Here is a 26,470-nt window from a genome sequence, read left to right as displayed (position 1 = left end):
AGGGAGCCGCGGGCGCCGGTTCCTGTCGTCTCGTCTCGGTGAGGACTGTTCATTCATTCCATCCGCCCCTACCGTCCTGTCTTCATCGGTGCGCTCTCGTCTTATACTGTGTTCCACGCGGTGCTGAGTCGGTCCACCAGGATAGCAGCTTCCGGCGCCGAGGATGCAGCGAAGCCCATGGTCCAGCGGCTATAAAGATCCGGACGAGACTTGAACCCGACACTTCGCCTGAAGATGGCAAGTAAGAAACTTGCTGAAACGTTGCCTGAGAACGACGCATTGACTCTGCTGTCTACCCGATAATATTTTATCATCGAGATTCGCCGACAAACCTGCATTCTCACGTAGTGAAGTTAGTATCTCCAAGTTCTGCAGAAATTTTTACGTAATGGGTTTTGTTAATTAATCAAAGAAAATTTGGAAGAGGCCGTCAGTTTCAGTAATCTTCATGGTTATTTAATGATTCTGGCTAGACGTATGTACCATACACATTAAAGTTTAAACGTGAACATTAGCATTGCCAAATACTTTGCAATAGTGTAACGAGTGCATCTGTTAGTTTCATGTAACTTGATTTATTTCCATCTTTGACGTGTCTGCCATGCTACTTTTTACCTTGGAAAGACTGTGCTAAAGCTCTGGAGAGATAATAAACCTAACCATATGCTTTATTTCACTTGTTCTAGAAAATATTTTTCCCTTTATGCTGTTTTCCATAAGGGACTGTCGTTGGATGATTGCGTGGATGTTTGTAAAAAGAAATTTAGAATGGAACAGAGAAGGGGACGGGCCCTGACAAGGATGCAAAAGTAAGCACGTAGCGAGAGAGTTTGTTTGGACATTTTCAACTCCATGAATCTATTCCGATAATTTCTTAAACAGGGAAACTGTTCTCTAGCTGGCGTCATATTAGTCATGACAGAGAAGGGAAGAGGCCACGAAAAAGGATGAAAAACCTAAGCGTGCAGCGAGAGAGGTAGTTGGATATTTGGCACTCAACAAATGTCTCCTCAGCACTTTTAAACTGAGGAGCCATTTCGCTAGCGTGGATGCTTTGCAGATTCTCTTTAACTGACACGGTAAGGGGACAGACGTGCTTTACGGAGCAGTCCTCTCCGGTCTTGGGAGGAAGTTATCAGGATGTTTTAATTTTGTTATCCATCGTTTTCAATCACTCTTAATTTAGTCTAAATATGACAGTGTAGTGTTTGATGTTATTTATTCCATTTTGACGATATTTTGACGTGCTTGAGAAGCTGTAGTGAGGTGGATTTCGATCGTCGCAGTAGTCAGATATATTTGGGTAACTAACTCTCTTGTAGTCGATTATTGTCTGAGATTCTTCAATTCAACGTCTGTTATGACTAACTAATCTGATGTGTGAAAAGGCTTAAGCCGATTTCCTTTCACTGTGTTTTCTGTTGTTCGTTGCAGCACATCTGCGCGCTGGTGTCAGTAACCGGAATGGTGGTGATTCTCATGCTACTAGTTATAGTCACGATGCAGTGTATGAAGCTTTGAATGTTAAACAAAATGCAAACCTATATGCTGGGAGGATTTTGGCGTAATAGTGGTTTTCGGAACTTTTAAGATTTATCTGGAATTCCAGTTTTTCCCCAGAGATTGTACACTCTTCACTCTGTCACCATTATATTAGCGTAGTGAACCGTAAATAATAAAACAGCATGGTTTCTGTGTGTATCTATACTTCAAACGATGACCTCAGTCCTTCGGCGATGAGTACATTTCCAGTCATTTTAAATTACTGTCCCAGTAAATCTAAACCATTGTGTGTTAGGTGATCACTTGACGTTAATGCAATGTTCTGATACTTATTGTAAAGACCTGTTGAATAGCTCGTCCTTGTTCTAAGAAAGGCAAATAAAAGTTTATCATTGAAAATTACTTAGGCGTTTCATCGTTTACGTAAGAATATCCCAAGAATTATCAAGGTCCCTCCCATACCACAATTTGTCTAATAAGAAAGATTAAATGGGGCTGCATAGTGATGTTCTTTCAGCATACAATCACGTCGAAACTGATTTATGTGTAATTGGTCCGGATGTCTTACGTGTTCAATTAGATCACATTCAATCTCATTTTTACCTATATGATGTTATTCCGTTGCACAAAATTAGATTAAAAATTCTTTGGCAATGTTCAGTTGTTATTTCATCCTAATCACTAACGCAACAGGCAAGGAATGTTACGTATGGGACAAAGCGAAGATAGTTGAGTAGGGGAAGCGTAATGTTTCATTTGGTTAAATCCTGCCCAGGATGCCATAATCACGGGATTTTCTGTAAACCACGTAGGATGTATAAAACCTCGATTGTTGTATAACAGCGTTGTTGACGGTGTAGTTTGTTTTCTCGTGTGAGGACTATTTGTTCAAGAGGGTGTACTAACGTAAAATTTCTACAGTTTATTGGTTTTCAGGTTGAGCTTTCTTTGAATAACAATATACATGTACAAGACTTTTTTATTTTTATTTTATTTATTTTCGTTTTTTCTTTTTTTATGGTTCGGTAGTAGACATCTCTTTGTCTTTCCATCTCTGTCTCTCCCTTTATTGAAGGTTGCGTAAGGTAACGAGAGGAATAAGTGCTACTACCAGATCGAAAACACGACTTTTAAGTATGCTGGACAGCGAACAGAAGGCTGTAGGTGAAGGGAGTGTCCCACTTTCCGAGCGCAATGTAGGTGACCCTGAACGAAACAAAGAAAGTTTATTAGTAATACTGATGGACGAGGGACAGTCTGTGTACCAGGACGAAGCAGAAGAGCTCGACCTCGGCTGCAAGGGGAGAGGAATGTGAAGACTCATTTGTTAGACCGAGAGTGGAGCCCGTCCAGAGACAGTCGCCACGCCCTGTTAACAACAGCCACATCTGGCCACTCTGTAGCTGGAATGCTCGCGTTAATGTTACAGGGACAACAGCATTAAATAAAAAACTCGATGCAAAACTTGGGGAACCAGGAGTTAAAGGTGACTGAATTTTTGCGGAGAGTAGGGCTGTCGTGGAATCCATACGATACGAGAAGGACTTCAGTATCCAGCCCCTATCAATCTTTCTTATTTTATCAGTTGTGGTCTGGAAAAAAAAACTCGGGAATCGTCAGAATATTTTTACATAAATAGTGAAATGCCTCTGTAACTTTTAATGGCAAGATGACGTTAGGGAACAAAACGAAGATAATTGAGTGCGGGAGAGTTGACCTTTCAACACACAGAAACTACATGCAGGTCTTTCCCGTAACACACCTGATCAGGAAATCATTGTGCACCTCGTGAAAGTCAGAGCAGTTTTTATGCATGGACTTACTTATGAAGGTCATTGATAACCGTTCAATTGTAGATTAACTATTAAACAGATGCTGGTAACTTTAACGTAATACCTCCACTTCTGTGCAATGATAATATTCTGTAAAAATACAGTGTAACGAATCTATTTTCAGTAGCCCAAGTGAGTTGCGCAGGGTGACTGTTGGTACTCATAAAGATAAAATCACGCTTCAGTGTCATCCTCTTAATGAATATGACTTATCACATTTTAAATATTGTTTCAGTGTTAAAAAATCAAAACACAGCGTTGGTACCAGTATGTGAGTGTCTTCTAAATTTAGATTTGAGATAAAGTTTACATATTTAATACTTGAATTTTATCCTAGCTCAACAGTTTTAATAAAATATAAAATGCATTGTATTAACTCCGACCTCTAAGCTTTTAAACTGAGGTATGAGTTATAGAAACATGATAATTTCTTTATAAATACATAAATTTTGAAGCTAAGATTTTACCAGGTTATGTATCGACTTGTATTCCTTAATGATTTGATTGACTTTTCGTCTTTTATACAAGACGCGGTCACTGTCGACGTAACTGAAGTATTAGCCACAATTAAATTGCTCCTCAAGACATTATCTTCAGATATATAGGTGGTCGCAAACATGGTTGTAATCAGTGTAGCCCAGAAGCGTTCATTCGTTTAACAATACAGGTCAATATAAAGTGAACGTAATGTATTTCCGTGAGCATAAGTATCAAGGATAGTAATCTGATGTGCATTTTTCCAAATACGGTTTTTGTTTGCCGACATTTGAGCGTCAGCATTGTAGTATCAGATACACAGCCTATTTCTTTGCAGAAAGCAGTACAGTATTATTCGTTCAACTTTTGTAAAACGATTATCATTAAAATAACGCTACTCCCATATTAAGATGAGTCATCGAATTTTTCAAACTTCCTGTTGAGTCACAAAGTATGATGTGACGTCTGTTTCTCAGAATGGACGACGTTATCTCACTTCCATTAGATGGAGCAGAACGGCATATGGACTGATGATGGTGTAACCTTTCCCAAGAACGAATTTGTCTAGAGGTGTACGTCACCAGCCGGTCTTACTCCGTGCTCCCATGTATAGTAGTATCAGCGACATCGTCTTCAGCGAGCGATAAAGAAGATCGACACGCTACTCTAGTGTAGCATCTGAGCCTGGTACAGTTTCCCGTTCTTTTTCTAGACTGCCACAAGTCTGGATGCTATCAACAGTTACGGCAAAAACTTATGAGAAACAACAAATGAACTTGAAGAGAACAATGCGAGAAGCGTTAATGAATTCAAAGATAAACTTTTGCATGCCAGTCTGACAGAAACAGTTGAACAAATTAAACACTGCAGATCCCACTCACACCTCTTCGTACTGAAGGTCGTGTCAGGTGATGTCTTAAAGCCGTAACGTTTTGCCACCAGGACAATAGAATATCTCAGGATGCTCTCGTCTGATGTGCGAAAACAGACAACAAATCAAACAACAAGCGACCCGTGGCCGGACATTGCAGTCAATTTATGTGTATTGGCCTTATACCTACCGAATCCAAATTCAGAGCAATGTGGAACGTGTATGATTTACCGACTCAAAATAACTTTCTTAGTCAACATGAACGTACCAATATTTGTATCGTCATACAAATACAATTCTGGTTTCGTTAGTATCGTAATCTGAATACTCGTTTTTTATCAGTTCATGTCATCACTGGTCCATCCTCTATAATTCAGATTTCAGTGATTCAAAGGGGTAACCTTCGTCTTTTCGGAGCAATACTAATACAGTCCTCGCTCTTTGGTTCTAACCCAGCCACGGCCAAATTTTAAATAAACCTCATCAATGACGGCAGCCAAAGATGTCCGTATAAGAAGTCACAAACGACCGTGTCAAAAGAGGGCAGAGGAACGAACAGAGGTTCAGAGTACCCTTTTGTCCTTGGGATGGAAACTATCTCTAAAGGGCAAAGAATCAGCAATGATCAACAGCATGTGGATAAAAAAGGCAATGGAAACCACTGCCTAAAAGACACATAATGTGTACACCACGACACGTGGCCTGTAATTGAAAAAGTGTTATGATGATCTCTTAATTGGCAAAAGACTCCGGGTTAGTCCTCCATTTGGATCTACGTGACAGGGTTACTAATGGGGAGACGATAACGAGAAAGAGTAACCAACGAAAGGGTAAAATTCTACATGCCATAGCGTGGCACGTCATAAGTATGAATGTGACAGGCAAGCTAGAAAATCTGAAAGGGGAAATGAAAAGGCTCAGCCTACACAGAGTTAGGGTTGTGAAGAGGAATGGAAATAAAATGAAGTTTTCTGGTCAGACAGATGAAAGGACATATCAACAACAGCATTAAATGGTGTGGTGCTACGGAGATAAGATTCGTCATAGGGCAGAGAGAGTGAGTTACTGTTATCAGTTCAATGATAGGACTATTTTCATCAGAATCGTCAGCAGACTGACGTTAACAACAGTAGTTGAAGTCGACGTCACAAGCAGAAGATGAAGAGATCGAGGAAGTCGAGGAAGATTTAAGGTCAAAGAAGGCAGAAGGGATAGACAACAACCCTCCGGAAAAATCATTGGGGCAAGTGGTAACCAAAGAACTGTTCAAGTTGGTTGGTAAAATATATATATAACATGCCAGGTAGGATTGAGAACTATCTGCAGTAAGTCAACTGAGGAATACAAGCATAAAAAAGTTGCTCTGAAGAATAATATACAGAAGGATGGGAAAGAAAACTAATGATCTGTAAGATGACGATCAGTTTGGTTTTAGGAAAGGTAAAGGCACCAGAGAGACAATTCTGACGTTGCTGATAATGGAGGCAAGACTGGAGGAAAATCAAAGCATGTTCGTTAGATTTGTCAACCTATAAAAAGCGTTTGAAAATCTAAAGTGGTGGAAGATGTTCGATGTTCTCAGAAAAAGTGTTGTAACTCGTAGGGAAATGTAGGTAATACATACTGTGAACAAAAAAGAAGAGACAGCAATAAGAATGAAAGACGAAGAACTACGATCTCGGATTAAAAATGGTGTAAGAAAGAGATGCAGCCTTTCACCACTACTGTTGAACCTATACATCGAAAAAACGTTGACGGAAATAAAAGGAAGCTTTGTGAGTGAGAGTAAACTTCAGGGTAAAAAGACGTCGATGATGAGATTAGCTGATGACACTGCTCTCCTCAGTGAAAGAAAGGAAGAAGTATAGGACATACCGAATGGAATGTACAATCTGCCAAGCACAGATTATGGTTTGAGGGTAAATAGAAAAATCTCGAAAGTACTGAGATTAATGAAAGACGTCGGTGACTAAGAAGCAGATGAGGTGAAGAATTTTTGTTACCTTGGAAGTAATATAATGTATGGTGTGCGAAGCAAGGAAATTAAAGGCAGATTACAAAAGGCAGATAGCATTTGCGGCCAAATTAAGTCTACTAGTATCAAACATAGGGCTTAATTTAAGCTACAGATTTCTGAGAATGTACATCTAAAGCACAGTGCCGTAGGAAAGAGAAACTGGAAAAGAGAAGACTCGAAACCTTTGAGGTATGGCGCTATAGAAGAATGTTGAAAATAGGTGGAGCAACTACGTAAGGAATGGGTAGGTTGTCCACAAAATCGGTGGAGAATGGAACGTTTGGAAAACACTGAAAAGAAGATGGGACAGGATGATAGGACATCTACACTCCTGGAAATTGAAATAAGAACACCGTGAATTCATTGTCCCAGGAAGGGGAAACTATATTGACACATTCCTGGGGTCAGATACATCACATGATCACACTGACAGAACCACAGGCACATAGACACAGGCAACAGAGCATGCACAATGTCGGTACTAGTACAGTGTATATCCACCTTTCGCAGCAATGCAGGCTGCTATTCTCCCATGGAGACGATCGTACAGATGCTGGATGTAGTCCTGTGGAACGGCTTGCCATGCCATTTCCACCTGGCGCCTCAGTTGGATCAGCGTTCGTGCTGGACGTGCAGACCGCGTGAGACGACACTTCATCCAGTCCCGAACATGCTCAATGGGGGACAGATCCGGAGATCTTGCTGGCCAGGGTAGTTGACTTACACCTTCTAGAGCACGTTGGGTGGCACGGGATACATGCGGACGTGCATTGTCCTGTTGGAACAGCAAGTTCCCTTGCCGGTCTAGGAATGGTAGAACGATGGGTTCGATGACGGTTTGGATGTACCGTGCACTATTCAGTGTCCCCTCGACGATCACCAGTGGTGTACGGCCAGTGTAGGAGATCGCTCCCCACACCATGATGCCGGGTTTTGGCCCTGTGTGCCTCGGTCGTATGCAGTCCTGATTGTGGCGCTCACCTGCACGGCGCCAAACACGCATACGACCATCATTGGCACCAAGGCAGAAGCGACTCTCATCGCTGAAGACGACACGTCTCCATTCATCCCTCCATTCACGCCTGTCGCGACACCACTGGAGGCGGGCTGCACGATGTTGGGGCGTGAGCGGAAGACGGCCTACCGGTGTGCGGGACCGTAGCCCAGCTTCATGGAGACGGTTGCGAATGGTCCTCGCCGATACCCCAGGAGCAACAGTGTCCCTAATTTGCTGGGAAGTGGCGGTGCGGTCCCCTACGGCACTGCGTAGGATCCTACGGTCTTGGCGTGCATCCGTGCGTCGCTGCGGTCCGGTCCCAGGTCGACGGGCACGTGCACCTTCCGCCGACCACTGGCGACAACATCGATGTACTGTGGAGACTTCACGCCCCACGTGTTGACCAATTCGGCGGTACGTCCACCCGGCCTCCCGCATGCCCACTATACGCCCTCGCCCAAAGTCCGTCAACTGCACATACGGTTCACGTCCACGCTGTCGCGGCATGCTACCAGTGTTAAAGACTGCGATGGAGCTCCGTATGCCACGGCAAACTGGCTGACACTGACGGCGGCGGTGCACAAATGCTGCGCAGCTAGCGCCATTCGACGGCCAACACCGCGGTTCCTGGTGTGTCCGCTGTGCCGTGCGTGTGATCATTGCATGTACAGCCCTCTCGCAGTGTCCGGAGCAAGTATGGTGGGTCTGACACACCGGTGTCAATGTGTTCTTTTTTCCATTTCCAGGAGTGTATTTGGAAAACACTGAAAAGAAGATGGGACAGGATGATAGGACATCTGTTAGGGCATTATGGAGTAACTTTCATCGTACCAGACGACGCTATAGAGGGTAAAAACTGTAGAGGAAGGCAGAGATTTGAATATATCCAGCAAATAATTGAGGACGTGCTACTCTGAAGAGCTTGGCTGAGGAGAGGAAGTTGTGGTGAGCCGCATCAAACTAGTCGGAAAAATGAAAAATAAAAAAAAATTAAAAAAACCTTTTCAGTGATAGCTTAACATAGTGCGAACTGTGTACAGCAAGCTACGTGACGCTATCTATATATCTGTTATGACTGTAACCACTTGTTCATGGTTTCTACGAGTAGAATAATTGAATACATTACATAACAAGTGTATTTTTGTTGTATTACATAGCAAGTTTCAGGATTAGGTTACTAATTCCTGTGGTCTTGTTACCTATGTCTTTCACAGCAAGATCTCGAGCACCATGCTAGTACCTAAACGTCGAACTACATACTGATAGCGTAAATATTGTGACATGTATGAAGCCAGAAAGGTGATTACACTGTATGATTGCTGTACTTGTAATTACGTGTTTCTGGTTGTTGTGAGTCGAACACTTGATTTTCCCTTTGTAATTCCTTCATGTTCGCTTAACTACACCGAGGTACCGAGCAACAGTCTACGGTTGTCGAGGCTTTATGCTTCCTGCGTATTGTGACATGTATATTTTTATTGTATTTTTTTAATGATACGAACATGCAGTATGACTGGCATCACTACTTGTGTATTAAACGATGTATTGAAGGTACAGTGCTTCCTGTTTCGTTTTTTAAGGTGGTTTTAAATTTACTATAAATTAATTTAAAATTATTATCATCATATAAGTGTAACTTTCCCTGATTTGAATTATTTATTGTACGTTTGCAGTGTAACATTCTTGGATCGTAAGTTTGGCTTTATACTTTATATGAGGTGACGTAATTTTGTTTGTAACTACCATTACAGTGCCACCTGGTGGATTGTTGTAACGTCTATGTCTACTTGAGAATCTCAGTCTTCATTCTGCATTACGTTGTTTTATGTAATAGTTATTTTATGCTTGACTTGCTGATATACTATTGTTCTCATGTTCAGGAAGTATCGTTCTGCTACATGACACGGTACAACATACATTTTATCAAGATTCAGTGAAATACACTGTAGAAAGTATGTTACACTACGTGGTATGGTCTATGTTTACGTAAAATTGTATTACACCTCCTTAAATCTGATCCGAGTGGGTCTGAATATGTTGATCCCTGCTTTAGAGATCAGGTGATGGCAACATAGTTTGCTGAAACCGATCATCAAATAAACGCTGTACAATAGCGACCTTGGCTCTTTGAAGTTGTACTCCAGTTTCTGCAATTAATACGTTTACATTATAATCACTCTCCGATGTCGTAGCTATAACAGCATAATAACAGGTCACACATTTGCCTTCACGCAGATAAGCGATGGAGACTGCACTTTCCCACACTAATTTGCCTCAAAATGCGTTGTAGTGCACGTAACCTGTTCATTGACTTTATGTAACATTTTGAAACGGTAAAAGTTTCAAGGAAAATGCTTTTGTTCTTTATTTGTAGTAAATACGCCTCCTTTGATTATAAATGATTATAACTGATCAAAAGTACCCGCACATAATGTGGGATTAACCACTATGTGTCACAAAAGTTGGAGTCGCTAGTATTATATACGAGGACGCGGGGAGTATTGTGCTGTCAGTAGAATAAGAGAAAGGGCAGAACGGATCGGTCAGGATAGCTCAGTGACATCGAACATGGACTTATCGTGAGAAACAAATCTATCAGGAACTTTTCAAACCATCTAAAGCTTTCCATGTCGACTGATAGTGATGTGAATGTGAAATGGGAAGGCGAAGGGACAACCATAGGGAAACCAAGACCACCCAAATGTCATGTACTGACGGACAGGAACCGTCGAGAATTGTGGAGGGTGGCTGTAAGCAGCGGAAGAAATCACTCTTGAGTTCTAAAGAGCTACCAGTGGTCCAGATGGCACAATCATGGTGAGCATGGAGATAAAATAAATGGGATACAATGGTCGAGCAGCTTCTCATTGGCCATACATTTCTGTAGTCAACTCTAAGCGACGCCTGAGGTGGCGCAGAGCGCGAAGCAGCTGGATAGCGGATGTCTGAAAACGAGTGATTCGGGGTGATGAATCACGCTATATCCTGTGACAGTCGAAAGGTCCGTTTGGTGACTGCTTGGAGAACGTTACCTGCCATCATGTGTGTTGGCAAAAGTACCACGGTGGTGTTCGGTATGAGGGTGGTTTTCGTAGTTAGAGAGTGATTTCTTTATTGCACTTAAAAAATGCTAACTGTGGAAGGAGATGAGCACAATTTGCAGCATTGTGTGCGGCGCACAGTAGAAGACCAGTTCGGAGCGATGAGTCTTTGTATCAGCATGACAGCATTCTGCGTCATAAAACAGTGGGCCCAGTAAAATTGGGCCTAGGAAGGGTCGAGGAAGAGTCCACTAATGCCCTTTCCTGGCAGATAGAAGAGCTGAAGGAACCTACCTGGAGATTTTAGAGCTCGCAGAACGCTGCGCTCTGAGAAAATCAGTGTTAAGAGTGATCCACGCTTCCTAAAAGAAATCGATTCAGGTTGCAAAACCGTGGAACGTTTGCTGTTTCAGATCCTCGTCATTTGATTAAAACTTCTCACGATTATTCAAAAATCTGTTGACAATTATTGTGAGATTCCTGAAGACAGTATCCCTGCACAAATTTCACAACTAAGATTTTTTCGAAACTGTTCCCACTTTATTTTGGAGCTAAGATTTTTCTAAACTTCGTGTGTTTCGATGGCGTTATGTAAGAGAATTCTTTTTTTTATTTTTCAAAAATCGAATTAATTAAGTGTAATCTTAGGTTCACTATGAGTCAAGCATAATAATTAATCAGATAATCAATAAAAATCAGGTAACTAAAGGTACCAATTTCAAAATTTGCAGCCGAAAAAGAAGGAAGTTGTTCTAAGCTACGTGCTAGTCACTTGTCACTAAGGGATTTCAGTTTCTTGTTCTGCTTCCTTAATAATGTGTTTTTGTTTTTACTATTTGTAAGTTGCTATTTACATTTTTACCGTTCTTTATCTATCCTCATCTTTTGATAAATTTAGTCAGCTTTTGTAGGTAGGAGATAGATTTGAAGCAAACCTTTATCTCACCATCCTCTTTTCTGCTTCTCTTTTCATACATCTAATTAACCTAATTACGTCTTTGATGTTAGGATTTGGTTCAGCAAGCATGTCGTTACTTTTGTGGAGCCATCCTTCTACAGCATTGGTCGTTTCGATGGCGCAGTTTGTAGCAACTCCAAAGGTTGATAGGATTTTCTTTCTTTTCCAAACCACCACGCGGAGTGACCGCGCGGTTTGAGGCGACATGTCATGGATCGCGCGGCCCCTCCTGCCGGGGGTTTGAGTCCTCCCTCGGGCATGAGTGTGTGATGTCCTTAGCAGCGTAAGTTAGTTTAAGTAGTGTGTAAGTCTAGGGACCGATTCCCTCAGGAGTTTGGTGCCTTAGGAATTCACACAATTTTTTTTTTCAAACCATCTATCTACACAGTAGTCAAAAAATCAGAAAGCCTGGGGATATCCGGAGCATGTGAATGTATCTCGAGCCGGCCGTCATATACATCTTTAGGCCGCAGAAATGCCAGCGCAGCACACATGCGAATTTATTGGCTCGCTTCTTCATTTTCTTTGTGTTCATCAGTAAATTCTACATCTTGCACTTTTCTCCAGAGAGACTTCTTCGTGTGGAAATAACCTCCATGCTCTTCGGCTGTCGGTAGTACAGCTTCAATCGCTGCTAACTCGAGATCTACGACTATGTTTGCAGGTTTCCATTCTGGAATATTTTCCACCAAATTTTGGGAAAGACGGATATGTGCCTCTTTTCTTTTGTTTGGTAATAATGCAAAGGCAACTGGATATATGCTTGTCTCATTATCTGTAATCTTAAAGTCGGCGAGAATGGTGTGTATTTGCGATAACTGTTTGCTAAAGCACTTGAATGTATACCATCCATTAAAAAAAATTGTTTACTTCTTAGAGGTTCTCTCCCTGCTCGTCCGCTAAAATGCATTATCGTTTCTCCTAATTCGTCCTCGCTTAACAGAAAACTGCTGCCATCATTCATAGTTAGTAGCTCTGCTTTGAGATAAATTTCTTCTCTTGTCAGCTAGTCTCTCTCATTGCCCTGCGAATTTTCCCGTTTGTAATATAAAATTTTCTTCGTTGCTTGCTGCTCTGGCGTTTCAGTGACAAAATCATACCCTAGGTTATGCAGGCAGCTCACCTCCTCTGAATATATTTTGGACATAGAAGCCTCTTCCTCTCGTGCCCTTTCATTTGGTTGGTACAGTTTCTTCCTTACTTCCTAAGGAGCGTCCTTCCGAAGCTCCATATTGCTGCTAGAGTGGAAAAAGCACCTTCGCATCCTTTGTATTAAGCATTGCTCGGCAGCGGGTTGTTTTCTATCTTGAACAGCGCCACGTCGCAGTCCCATCTTCTTTCGTTCTCTTCACCATGCCAGAATAACCTTTATAGAGATGTCATGGCTTCCGCGAATGGTTGTTGAAACTTCCCTATCGGAGCTATTTTGTCGGAAGCACCAAGTCGTACAATCTCAACTCTACGACAGCTGGAGCGGTACTAAGGCTGTCTGTTCAGACAGACGACTACTGCGACAGAGGATGTCAATCGGTCCGAAGTTCGGCTGTGTCTGTGGAGCAGGTAATTTAGAGAGCAATTACGACGGTCTGGGCGCAGGTAAGCCGTGGCACAAAAGGAGTAGGTATTGGGCGGAGATTGCACAGATTTCTGGTTGGGCGCAAGTTCCACTGGACGCAATTTTCATGGCTTCTTTCGATTGAACCTCCTTTTTACTGTTATACAACATTTTTAAAATTTCTCGTCCTCCCGCCTACCTCACATCTTCCCCCATTTTTCCACCCAAAACTGTTCTCAACCTCCGTAACAATCGACGGTGCGACTCCGTGGCTTTTGGAAGCAGTTGCGACCTGACAGTTTCATGGATATGCATAAACGTCTACGTCAGTACTCTGCAAACTACTATGAAGAACCTGCCGGAGTGGCCGAGCGGTTCTAGGCGCTACAGTCTGGAACCACGTGACCGCTGCGGTCGCAGGTTCGAATCCTGCCTCGGGCATGGATGTGTGTGATGTCCTTAGGTTAGTTAGGTTTAAGTAGACCTAAGTTCTAGGGGACTGATGACCTCAGATGTTAAGTCCCATAGTGCTCAGAGCCATTTGAACCATTTAGTATGAAGAGCATGGAAAAGGGTACGTCCATTTACCAGTTATTAGGGCTTTTTCCAGTTCCATTCCCGCATGGTGGGTGGGAAGAAAAATTACTTAACCCCTTCCCACCCCCCACCCCCCCCGCCCCCTCCGCGCCCCCGCCTCCCAGAGCATCCTACAATTAGTCCAATCTTCTCTTCGCGATCCCTATGTCCCTATGTGAACGATACACATGGGGTTGTAGTATATTCTTAGATTTCTAGATTCATCACATAATTTAACTTTTAGAAACGCTGTAAGTAGGGTTTCACGCGACAGTTTATGTCTATTTTCACGCGACTGCCAATTCAATTCTTTCAGCACCTTCGTGACACACTCTCTTGGATCAAACAAATCTGAGACTATTCGTGTTCCTTTCTTTGTATCCGTCCAATAGCCACTGTTAGTTCCATTTCGTACGGGTCCCACACACTTGAACAGTATTCTAGGATGCGTCGCACTAGTGCTTTTAACGTAATCATCTTAGTAGATTGACTCCATTACCCATTATCCTACCAATGAACTGCAGTCTGTCTGTTCTATCTACGACTGACACTATGTGATCCTTTCATTTCACACTCCGGCTAATTTTACACTCACATATTTGTATGAACTGACTGACTTCGACTGTGACTCATGGATTTTTTTTTTTTTGTGTCTCTTCAGTCTTCGTACTGGTTTGATTTGGCCCGCCACGAATTCCTCTCCTGCGCCAACCTCTTCATCTCAGAGTAGCACTTGCAACCTACTTCCTCAATTATTTGCTGGATGTATTCGAATCTCTCTCTTCCTCTATAGTTTTTGTCCTCTACAGCTCCCTCTAGTACAATAGAAAGTATTCCCTGACGTCATACCAGATGTCCTATCATCCTGTCCCTTCTCCTTATCGGTGTTTTTCATATATTCCTTTCCTCTCCGATTCTGTGCTATACCTCGTCATTCCTTACCTTATCAGTCCACATAATTTTCAGCATTCGCTTATAGTACCACATTTCAAATGCTTCGATTCTCTTCTGTTCCGGTTTTCCCACAGCCCATGTTTCACTAACATTCAATGGTGTACTACAGACGTTCATTCTCATAAATTTCTGCCTCAAATGAAGGCCTATGATACTAATAGGCTCCTTTTGGCCAGGAATGACCTTTTCGCCAGTTCCTGTCTGATTCTGATGTCCTCCTTGCTCCGCCTTACTGCCTAGGTAGTAGAATTCCTTAACTTCATCTACTTCGTGACCATCAATCCTGATGTTAAGTTTCTCGCTGTTCTCATTTCTTCTACTTTTCATGACCTTCGTCTTTCTTCTATTTACTCTCTATCTATAATCTGTACTCACTAGACTGTTCATTCCACTCGGGAGATCATGTAATTCTTCTTTTCTCTCACTCAGGATAGCAACGTCATCAGCGGATCGTATCATTGATATCCTTTTATCTTGAAATTTAATTCCACTAATGAACCTTTCTTTTATTTCCATCGTTGCTTCTTCGATGTACGGATTGAACAGAAGGGGCGAAAGACTATACATTCCTGTCTTACACTCTTTTTAATCCGAGCACTTCGTTCTTGGTCTTCCACTGCTATTATTCCTCCTTGGCTCTTGTACATGTGGTATATTACCCGTCTCTCCCTCGAGCTTACCCCTATTTTTCTCCGAATTTCGAAAATATTTCACCGTTTTACATTGTCGAACGCTTTTTCCAGGTCGACAAATCCTACTAACGTGTCTTGATTTTTCCTTAGTCTTGCTTTCATTATCAACCACAACGTCAGAATTGCCTCTCTGATGCCTTTATCTTTCCTAAAGCCAAACTGATTGTCACCAAACCCATACTCAATTTTCTTTTCCATTCTACTCTATGTTATTCTTGTAAGCAACTTGGATGCATGAGCTGATAAGCTGCTTGTGCGATAGCTCTCGCACTTGTCAGCTCTTGCGCTCTTCGGAATTGTGTGGATAATATTTTTCCGAAAGTCAGTCGGTATATTGCCAGATTCGTACATTCTACACACCAACGTAAATAGTCAATTAGTTGCTAATACCCCCAATGGTTTCAAAAATTCTAATGGAATGTTATGTATCCCTTCTTCCTTATTTGATATTATGTCCTCCAAAGCTGTCTTAAACTCTGATTGTAATACTTGATCCCTAAGTCGCCTCCCGTTTCTTCTTCTATCACATCAGACAAATCTTCCTCCACATGGAGGCCTTCAGTGTACTCTTTCCACCTATCCACTCTTTCCTCTGCAGTTAACAGTGGAATTCCCGTTGCACTCTCTATGTTAACGCCTTCGCTTTTAAGTTGACGGAATGTTGTTTTGATTTTCTTATATGCTATGTTAGTAATTCCGACTAACATTTCCTTTTCGATTTCTTCACATTTTTCATGAAGCCATTTCGTCTTAGCTTCCCTGGATATTATAATAATACGATTCTACGTTTTGTGAAACACGATGTTCTAACTTCTGAACATTTAGAGTGAGTTGTCAATATTTTCATCAGTTTGATATCTGTCAAGATATGATTGAATATTTGTGCAGCATTCTTCAGACAGTACTTCATAACAGATAAATGCATCATCTACGAAAAGTCTGAGGTTGCTATTAACATTGTCTGCTAAGTCATTGATATATAACGTGGAAAGCAAGTGTCCCATCACCCTTTCCTGTTGAACACCTGAAGTTTTTTCTGGTGGTAGTAAGTCAAAAGCCCTTCGGAGGCCTATAAACACTGCATCTGTCTGATTGGCTTGATCCTTTGCTTTCAGGACGACATGTGACAAAAGTGCGAATTCGTTCTCACATGATCGATTAATCCCTGCTAATTCGCGTGGAGAAGATAATTATGTTCGAGACACTTCATTGTATTTGAGCTCGGAATATGTTCTAAGATTTTGCAAGAAGTGGGTGTCAAGGATATTGAACGGTACTTTTGTGGACGACTCCTGTTGCACTTCTTGTAGATGTGTGTGACCTGTGCTTTCTTCAAACCATACCAGCTTGCTGAACCTAGTTAATTTCGAACCTACTAATTGCATCTTTACAATCTCTGACAACGTCTCCAGCATTATGAGACGGGAGGTTAGACACAAAACATCTCTTGGACCACAGCCCAACGCCCATAAAACAAAAATCGTCATGAATGTAAGTACTGCCAGCGAAAGCCTACACTGTAGGAGTTGATTGTTTTTGTTTCATACATAGTGCCCCAGCAAGAAAGGTGACATAAGTCGGAAAACGGCATCTTTAGTTTATATCACTGGAAAATACTTGTGAAGTGCGAAAAATATAATGGAATTTACTGCCAACAATTTTGGGTTTTATTACTGTTCTTGAAGGGGTGCGATATGCTCTGAAGGCATTTTTATTCGACTTCATGTTCCACCAAGTGTGACCTGATCTATTCGCGTAACCGATATTAAATAGAGTGTATACATTATTGTTTGCGTAGCTGGTATTAAACGAGTGTTTAAATTAAAATCCACGTGTGTCTCCCGAAGTTATTCGACCTACGAACCTACAAATCTATATACTGTTTACTGAGGTATCCGCAAGGAGTCGCAGAATAAACAGCAGGATGGCAGTGTATGGTCGTTCGCAGACGGACAGCGAGGTATATCGGCGACAGATTGTCCCTCCATCTGAGGGGTGGGGGGGGGGGGAGGGGAGGGAGGGAGGGGGGGGCGTCGTGCCGGTGAGTTCCCTAAGTAACAGATCTACTCTCTAAGTAACGGAATATAAACGCTACGTCCAGATGGTAGCGTTGTAAGGCAACATATTATACATATATAGGCGGGATGAATCTTATTGTTCGATCATTAACACACTCACACCTCCAAAATGTCTGGGAGTATGCGTGCGGAGAGACACAAAGCAGAAAAACCACATAAAACTAGTTGGAATGGTAGATGACATAAAGAGATCCATTGGAAGAATCTAAATGAATTATTACTCCAGCAAGAAATTAGTAGCTTATAAAACCTTCATTCAGCGCTTCTTGAGAACTGATCGCCAGTTTGGGACCATTAGCCGTTAGGATTAACAGAATAATACAGAATATGGGAAGAAGAGCGGCTGTTTGGTCAGGGGCCCATTTAACAGGCACGCGGGAGTCACGAAGGCGCTCTGTCAGCTCCAGGACACGCGCTGCAGGAGAGGCGTTGTGTGCCATGGAGAGCTTTACTGTTCAAATTCCAAGAGCATACCTTTCAAGGAGAGTGAGCCAAATATACCACTTTATCCAGTTCGCCCCAATAGCTAAATGGTCAGCGTGACGGACTGCCGTCCTGAGGGGTCCGGGTTCGATTCCCGGCAGGGTCGGGGTTTTCTCCGCTGAGGGACTGGGTGTTGTGTTGACTTCATCGTCATTTCATCCCGATCCGGCGCGCAAGTCGTCCAGTGTGGCGTCGAATGTCATAAGACCTGCATCAAGACGGCCGGATCTGCCCCGTCAGGGGCCTTCCGGACAATGACGCCAAACGCTTATTTTCATTTTTACCACTTTCTCCCAAATGCATTTCACGAAATGACCACAGCGAGAACTTCGAGTTCATACGGAGGCTTACAGACAGCTGTAAAATTCGAGAATGCAACATATAAGGGGAAAATTTGGTGTCACGCATACAACCTTCCCTCATAGCCATTAGATGGCTTTTGGAGTACGATAATAATGTATGAGAGCTATACGGAAAGTAAGGGGTGCGAAATGGAAACCACAGGGAAAATTCGATGAAGCTTTGCACAGATGTATTGGGCTGTGTCTTTAGTTTGCCCGTCGATCGCGTCACTTCGCTCTTTTCAGTTCTGAGCGCACAGTGACCACGTAAAGATGCCTAGAACAACAGTGTCTCCCGCCAAGTACGAGGGCCTGGTATGAAATTTCGCCTGATGTCATGCAGTCCACATAACATAGCTGTCATATGTTTCCTTCTGCATGACAATTCTCCGCCGCACTCTGAAGGGGCGATAAAGATGCTCCTGCAGCGTTTTTGATGGGAAGTGTTTGATCACCCACAAGACGGTCCGTTACTGACTCTTCTTGAATTTCGTCTCTGCTCACATGAACCGTTAGCTATGAAGATCCGTGCATTATCTGTAGTTTTTGCATCTCGTCGGCTAGGCTTTGCACAAAATCAGGTATTTTTTTTCAAGCATCTCGCGTTTCGGCATGTTCACTTTGGACACTGTTTAGTTTCGTTTCTAGTCTTTGGCCTCGCTCTCTATCTTTCTGCTCACGCTCATGAAGCATTTGGGTTAATTTTTTCTCCTGGTCATGTAGCATCTGAGACAGTTTTTCGTCCCTTTCTCTGTCTCTTTCTTTTTCCCTCTGTTCTGACATACTTTAATTTCTCCTTTTTTTCTGTTTTCTTTGTTGCTCTTGCTCATAGACATCTGAGCAAATTTCTGATCTTTCTGCCTATCTCTTTCTTATAACCTGCGCAGAAATTCTGCTAATGGGTCTGCAATCGGTGAGCGGTCCTCCTGCCCAGGTAGTGGAGTTGTTGTTATTCTATTCCCATTCTACTGTGGAGCGTCATTCACCGTCCACAGATCCTCGCCCCCAGCTCCGGAAATTATGTTATCTGAGGCGGTGGTTTGGGATTCGTTTACGTTTTGCAAGTGATCCTCACTTTCCATGTTAATAGAATTTTGTTCGTCTGGTACGGATGCTTTAGATTGTCCTGTCTTACCCATAATAGATTCACTTTAGGCCCCTGACAAATCCTTAACACTGATACACCCACCCAAAAATAAACACATGAATTCACAATTACACAGAACTTAATTTGCACTATACTTACTATTTTTTCACCGAGGTATCTCATGTGCATATCGGGTCGATATTCCGCACAGAACTACACAGGATGTTTGCACAATAGGCCTTATCTCTGTTATTTCTCTTTCACGTAATCCTTTTTCTTTTCTACACTTTTTTCTTCTCCAGATCTCCTCAGGATGTGGTTTTGTTGTTGTGTATGTGTAAAAGAATTCATATAGGCATTAATATTCTACAACAATTAGGCACATACACGATTACATTCATTGCAATAGTAAGTATCATATTAATAAATCTCGCATTTTCTTTGATCTGGCCCCAAAGTTGCGCCGCCAATCTCGCGTCCGTCGGCCGTCGTCATTAAATTTATTATTTACTACAGAAATTGACTGGTAGTGGTGATCGTTGCCGACTTAAGTGGTGGGCCTTAATCAAAATGATATTTCATTCAATTTTGATTTACAATATATTAATTTCCTCGGCTAGTCAGTTCACTTTGAAACAAAGAACCTTCAGTTATTAATTACAATTGCGGCCCACACACGCGCGGGAGTATTTTTTCTTACCTCCGTTAACCATTGTATTGTAGTCGGAGTCGTGGCTCTGGCTCTTGGCTGTTGTACTGAAAATAAGAATCTTAAAGCTACGTATTTTCTGCAACGTCGGGCGGTTGTGGAGGAAAACGTATCTTATATTAATAGCGGGCGAGTTTTTATAAGTTAATATCGCCACTTAATGGCGTCGTTGGCTGCATCGGCCGCTGTGATTGTTGCACTGTAAATTACTCGATTGCAGGTTAATTCAAGGGAGGCGGACATGAAATCGGGATCACTTCTTACAAATTAAAAGTGAACAATAATATTAAATCAATATATTATCTGCTTAATTAGTACAAATATGCTTACATTTGCCAGCACTCGCAAGGTGTCCGTCTACACGCAACCAAGACAAGAGAAGAAGTGAAAGCGACTAAAAAAATTAAGAAAATGCGTATCTTGTCGTCTCTTTAGATCATTTTGTTTTGTTTCTGTGCCCTCGAAAATTACACAGAGGAATTATTGTAATACGGATACGTGAGAAAAATGTATGTTCGCCTGAGCGGCTAAAGTGCGCGTCATTTATGTTGGCGGCCGAGTTTAGGTTCGTTCTGCGCATCTGACGTTACAAAACACAGTCAGCCAATGAACAGAGAACGACGTTGCCACATCTCGACTGCAGTGCAGAGCATGGATGAGTGTCTTCAGTTTTAGAAACGTTCAGTCATAAATAAAGTAATAGAACAAAAGCAATGTCTTGATAGCAGACATTCTTTTATAGAAAGTTTGGAAGAAGCATTCTTTATACCAATTGCTTCATATTCTATTAATTAATTAAACCAAACAAGCAATAAGACTCCTAATTCAGGCGATAGCAAGGAAAGGTGTTTGTATCACTCTCACGAACCGCTTTTTTGCAATAAAGAACAGCGGTAATTGTTTATTTCCTATTGTACTTCGATGAAGCGTGAGTAATTCATAGTCATACCAACAGTATTTTGCGTGACGTGTTATAGTCCTCATGGCGTCATGTAGTCAGACGAGGTGCGTTAGTGTAACGGTTAAGGTGTTGGGCTGCAACACGGAAAGGTTATGAATTCAAACCTTGTGTGGTGCTTAATATTTTCATTAATTAAAAACAATATCTAAGTGCCTTACTTCACGAATTATATTCGTTTGGATGCAATTTTTTGAAATTTCTAGTGCTTTGTCTCTTCATTAACCCTTTCGCTGCTGCAGACAGGTGCTCCCCACATTCCGCGCTGTGCGCAATTTTGTCATCACTGCACTGCTCGCCTGTGCAGACACATGGTGTTCCCACTGCTTTGACACACTTATCATTCGATTTCACAAAAACTATTTCGCCCAAAAATTTGATTTTTACACATCTTCTTGACTGATACCTCCCCCCCCCCCCCCCCCAAATGTCTTAATTTTGTTTCGATGTTCAACACAGTTATTATGCAGCATTAAATGTAGTAAACCATTGCACTAAATTTTGAAGAGTTTGCAGAGGTAGAAGTCCATAGCGTATACTTTCCGTATGGTCGATTTTAGTTGCCACAATGTTGAGAATGAAATGTGGACAAGATACCTAAATTTGAACTGTTACTGTATAACAATATCTCATTTAATTTAAGTACGACAAAGGTGTCGTATGTAATATTGAGAAATATTCCGTCTTTCGCGACTGTTATAAAAGTATTATTTACACTGGACGCGTTTGGTTTTATTTTAAAGCACTTCAATCAAGGAAAGGTATGGCACATACACAATGGTACTCATGTTCTCTTTCTTGTTTTTGTTCCACAGTCGCAGTTTTACCAACGGTACTGAAATATATTCCTCTTCTGCAACTGTAATAAGGGACTTATTTAGACCAGACGCGTTTCTCTCTTTTGAAGCATCTTCAGTGGACAGTATTTTGTCTCCTCCATTGCCAAGTCACCTTTCGTAGTTTTGTGCTGCGGTAACACAATATTCAACGTTTGTGTTGGCAGATCAGTGTTTTAGCAAATAAGCAAATAGCACTAAGCAAACGTGCTCAGTGTAAATAAAACTTTTGTTACAGTCGCAAAAGACGGAATATTTCTCAATATTACATACGACACCTATGTGGTACTTAATGAGCTATTGTTATACAGTAAATTTTATATGAAATTTAGGTATCTTGTCCACATTTCATTCTCAACATTGTGGCAACTAAAATCGACCATATGCAAAGTATACTCTATGGACTTTTACCTCTGCAAACTCTTCAAAATTTCGTGCAATGGTTTACTATATTTAGTGCTGCATAATAACTGCGTTGAACGTCGAAACAAAATTAAGTCATTTATGGGGGGGAAGATATCAGTAAAGAAGATGTATAAAAATCTAATTTTTGGGCCAAATAGTTTTTGTGGAACTGATTCATAAGAATGTCAAAGCAGTCGGAACACAATGTGTCTGCACAGGCGAGCAGTGCAGTGACAAAATCGCGCACAGCGCGGAATGCAGGGAGCACGTCTTTGTAGCAGCGAAAGGGTTAATGCGGCCGTGGTGGCTTTACTTCATGAACTGCGCGCTCCCCCCTACACGTAAGCTTGCGAACTATGCTATACTATGGCGCCGCTTCTATTGGCGCGTGCGTCGTGTGCAACTGGCAACGCAGCAATCTCCCGCGTCTGGGCGGGCATGCGCGAGCCGCCAAGATAAAAGAATTGAACTATAGTGTCCACTTATTACTCAATTTTTTAATGTCTCTTCTTTATAAATAATGTTTTTAAGTCTTTTCTTAGTATTTCATTGGGGACAGCATAAAGACAACATTATGGCACGGACAACAAGCTGTAGACCAGAGTAGATAATTGGCAGGAAGCGCAGGCGGCCTCGTTCTATGACAAAGGTGTTGGTAAGTTGGTACAACTCTATAACAGATATCTAAATCGGAGCGCCAACTGTGTAGAGAAGCAGCTGTAACGTGTACTAACGGTTGCAAATAAAACATTTTTTATTTTCACGGTGGTTTCTATTTTGCGGTCGATCTGACCTTACTTTTCGAATAGGTCTCGCAGAAGCATATCTGGAGCAATCCGTCTGCAGTGTGACATCGTAAAACTGTGCTAGCATCATTTGTATTTCTCCAATTTATTTCAATATACATTGTTTCAGGTCTTGGGACGAGGAACGCATGCAAGCAAAAGAGAAGGGCATCAAACCGAGTTTCACTCGGGCTGTACTCAGGTTGTTCTGGCTGCGCTACTTCCTCTATGGTCTTCTGGAACTTTTCGACGTGGTTATCCTTAGGTTTGTATATATTGTTCATATACTGAAATCTTTTGCATGTATTGAACTTTGACAGCTTGCAACAAGTTAAGAAAATACTCGAAAAATTAGTTTGAAAATGACTAGGTGACCCAAAAGTCCGTTAACGTATGAAAATGCACTAATTCACGGAATAATGTAGGTAGAGAGGTAAAACTTGACACACATTCATGAAATGACATGGGGTTTTACTGAAACCAAAAACGGACGCACAAACGAGCCAACAGATGGCGATGGACAGCAATACGCCAGTGGCCCTGCAAGAGACTCTTGTATAACATGAGCTGTGGTGGGAGAGGTACTTAGATACGCCAGCAATCGCGGCATGTTTATTTTACCAGAAAAGGCATTGTTACTGAAGCTTCGTTTTCAGACAGGAGAATCTACACTGCAGCTTTACAGGAGGATATTCGAACGGTTAAAGATGCTGTGACAAATGTCGCTGTGAAGAAGATTTTCATGGAGTTCGAAGACACGGATCGTTTCGACGACTGGCACCATAGTGGACTACCAGCAGTGCTACTGCTGCTCGTTAAGGAAGAAATGCAGATATGAACAGGATCATTTCCGCATAGTGAAGTCAGCTAGAGATGGGCACTCTGCTCCTGAATTGATGCAATGAGCCAGATCTTTCTAAAGAGTGGATAATGGATGACTCAGAAAAAAATGAATGGTAGCTCATCCGATTTGAAAATGCGTTTCTAGTGGCTGTAATGAGCGGGAGGAAAATTCTGTGCTAGGCTGCTGCAATGGCACCCATCTCACAGCCTTAAGAAAACATTTCCAAGCTACAAAAAATTTATTATAGAACATGTACACATGTGTATTTGCAAACCTTTTTAGTACTTGATGATCTTGCATCCATAAAAACAGAAAATAGAGAAAGCTTCACTTTTTTTTAATTTATTGGCTGTTGGGTAGTATCCATTCAGCCATTTCAATAGTAATGCTAATGACAACGATATGAAAATAAGCACAACACAAAACCCAGTCTGTGAATGCAAAAAAAAAATTGTCTTTGGTGGGAATAGGAGCTGGGAACCTTAATATCGTAACCCACTGCACTGGCCACACAGCTACCGAAGCAAACAAAAATCTACGTCTTCAGAACGATAAATTCATGCAGAAAACGCTTTCAGCATGTTTCCGTTCTTGGTTTCGAAAGAATATCTCAAATTTCATAAGCTCAATAAAGGTTTACATGGTTTTCAGCGAGCTGTTAGTTCTTATCCTTTGACTTAGTATCGCTCTCGTAATGTGTTGCCAGCGATGATAAAAGCTGCAGCCTTCGGCAACCGTGTGGTTGGGACATGCCGCAAAGTCATCTAGGCATCACTCCCCTCCCAATAGCCCAGTGCTCCCCACCACTCTTGCCAGTCGGACTGTCTCACTAGCTCACTGTTCCCCACCTCAGGGATCAGAAGCAAGGTAGCTCACTATCTTACTGCCCCCCCCCCCCCCCTTTCTTAAGGAACAGATTGCAAAGTAGCTCACTGCAGGCAACTATCTCTCGTGGACGAAATCAGATGGAGCAGACCACATGGCGACTTGAGGCGCCACTCTGTCCTGTGTGCAATTGGCACAGTAAAACAGCTTGCAACTCACTTACATCTGAGCACGTCTCCATTCGAGTTTAGTTCTTAATTCTTTGTGTGCTTATTTGATCTGCTCTAATCGTCATCTTCTTGTGTTGTTGTTCTTCTGTTATCTTGTTGTGTGAGTGTTCTTGTTAGATGCACTATTATGTCTTCTTCCATGCCTATCGCATTTATATTGCTTTTGTTGGTGTGTCGGTAGCCTTCATGCACCTTTAAATTGCTTTGGGTGGATAGGATACTAAATGCAATGGTTATTATTACATACATGATAGCCCATGTATACAGATTGTCTCAGGAGGCATGATCAATATTCAGAGATATGAAAGGAACAATCATTTGAAGCAGAAAACTAAATTTGGACATATGCCCTATTCCAAATGGTTTCAGAGACGAAATATATTTAAAATTACTTTTGAGTGTTTCTCTTGAATAATACGAAATACGTCGCCTCTAGCGTAAACTTGACGCAGTATAATATCAAACTACATTAAATTTCCTTTAAAAAGGTTCTACTAATTTTTTTCTCATGGACTTTTAGGCTGTGTAAAGAGAGCGAGAGAATATGGAAATTCTCGCGCAACGCGTATGCATTGAGGTGTAGGTAAGCCAGTTTGAGGTAGTTCCTCGATATGATAGACCACGTGTCCTATATCAAATTATTCGTCTCGAATTTGTCTACGCTACTATGGTACATTGTAAACAATGACAATGTACTGATAGTAAGAAAGTAAGTAACAATGTACTTTAAATATGTTCCATCTCAGAAACCTTTCAGAAGGGTGCATATGTCCGCATGAAGGTTTTTGCTTCAAATGATTGTTCGTCATATCCCTGAATATTGACCATTCATCCCGGGACAACCTGTACGTTATATTTAATTTTTTATTTATTCATAACCTGAACATATTAATGCCCTCAGGAGTCCTCTTACATCAGGCCAGAGTTTTATATCTAATTGTTGTTGTTGTTATGGTCTTCAGTCCTGAGACTGGTTTGATGCAGCTCTTCATGCTACTCTATCCTGTGCAAGCTTCTTCATCTCCCAGTACCTACTGCAACCTACATCCTTCTGAATCTGCTTAGTGTATTCATCTCTTGGTCTCCTCTACGATTTTTACCCTCCGCGCTGCCCTCCAATGCTAAATTTGTGATTCCTTGATGCCTCAAAACATGTCCTACCAACCGATCCCTTCTTCTACTCAAGTTGTGCCACAAACTTCTCTTCTCCCCAATCCTATTCAATACCTCCTCATTAGTTACGTGATCTACCCATCTGATCTTCAGCAATCTTCTGTAGCACCACATTTCGTAAGCTTCTATTCTCTTCTTGTCTAAACTATTTATCGTCCATGTTTCACTCAAAGTTTTTACTTCTTCTCCATGAATTTTAATACCTACTCCGAATTTTTGTTTCCTTTACTGCCTGCTCAATAT

General features: G+C 41.7%; 1 protein-coding gene across 1 annotated transcript in view; it reads left to right on the top strand.

Annotated features, from left to right (window-relative positions):
* LOC124594856 (ATP-binding cassette sub-family C member 4-like) overlaps positions 1–26,470 on the top strand; it is a 289,353-nt gene that overhangs the window by 68,761 nt on the left and 194,122 nt on the right. Inside the window, exon 4 of the mRNA XM_047133319.1 lies at positions 23,286–23,420. Within this exon, the coding sequence (XP_046989275.1) occupies positions 23,286–23,420 (135 nt within the window). The remainder of the gene's footprint in view (positions 1–23,285; positions 23,421–26,470) is intronic.

Source organism: Schistocerca americana, chromosome 2 (assembly GCF_021461395.2).
Source record: "Schistocerca americana isolate TAMUIC-IGC-003095 chromosome 2, iqSchAmer2.1, whole genome shotgun sequence".
Classification (NCBI taxonomy): Eukaryota; Metazoa; Arthropoda; class Insecta; order Orthoptera; family Acrididae; genus Schistocerca; species Schistocerca americana.
This window is presented reverse-complemented; position numbering and strand designations above follow the sequence as displayed.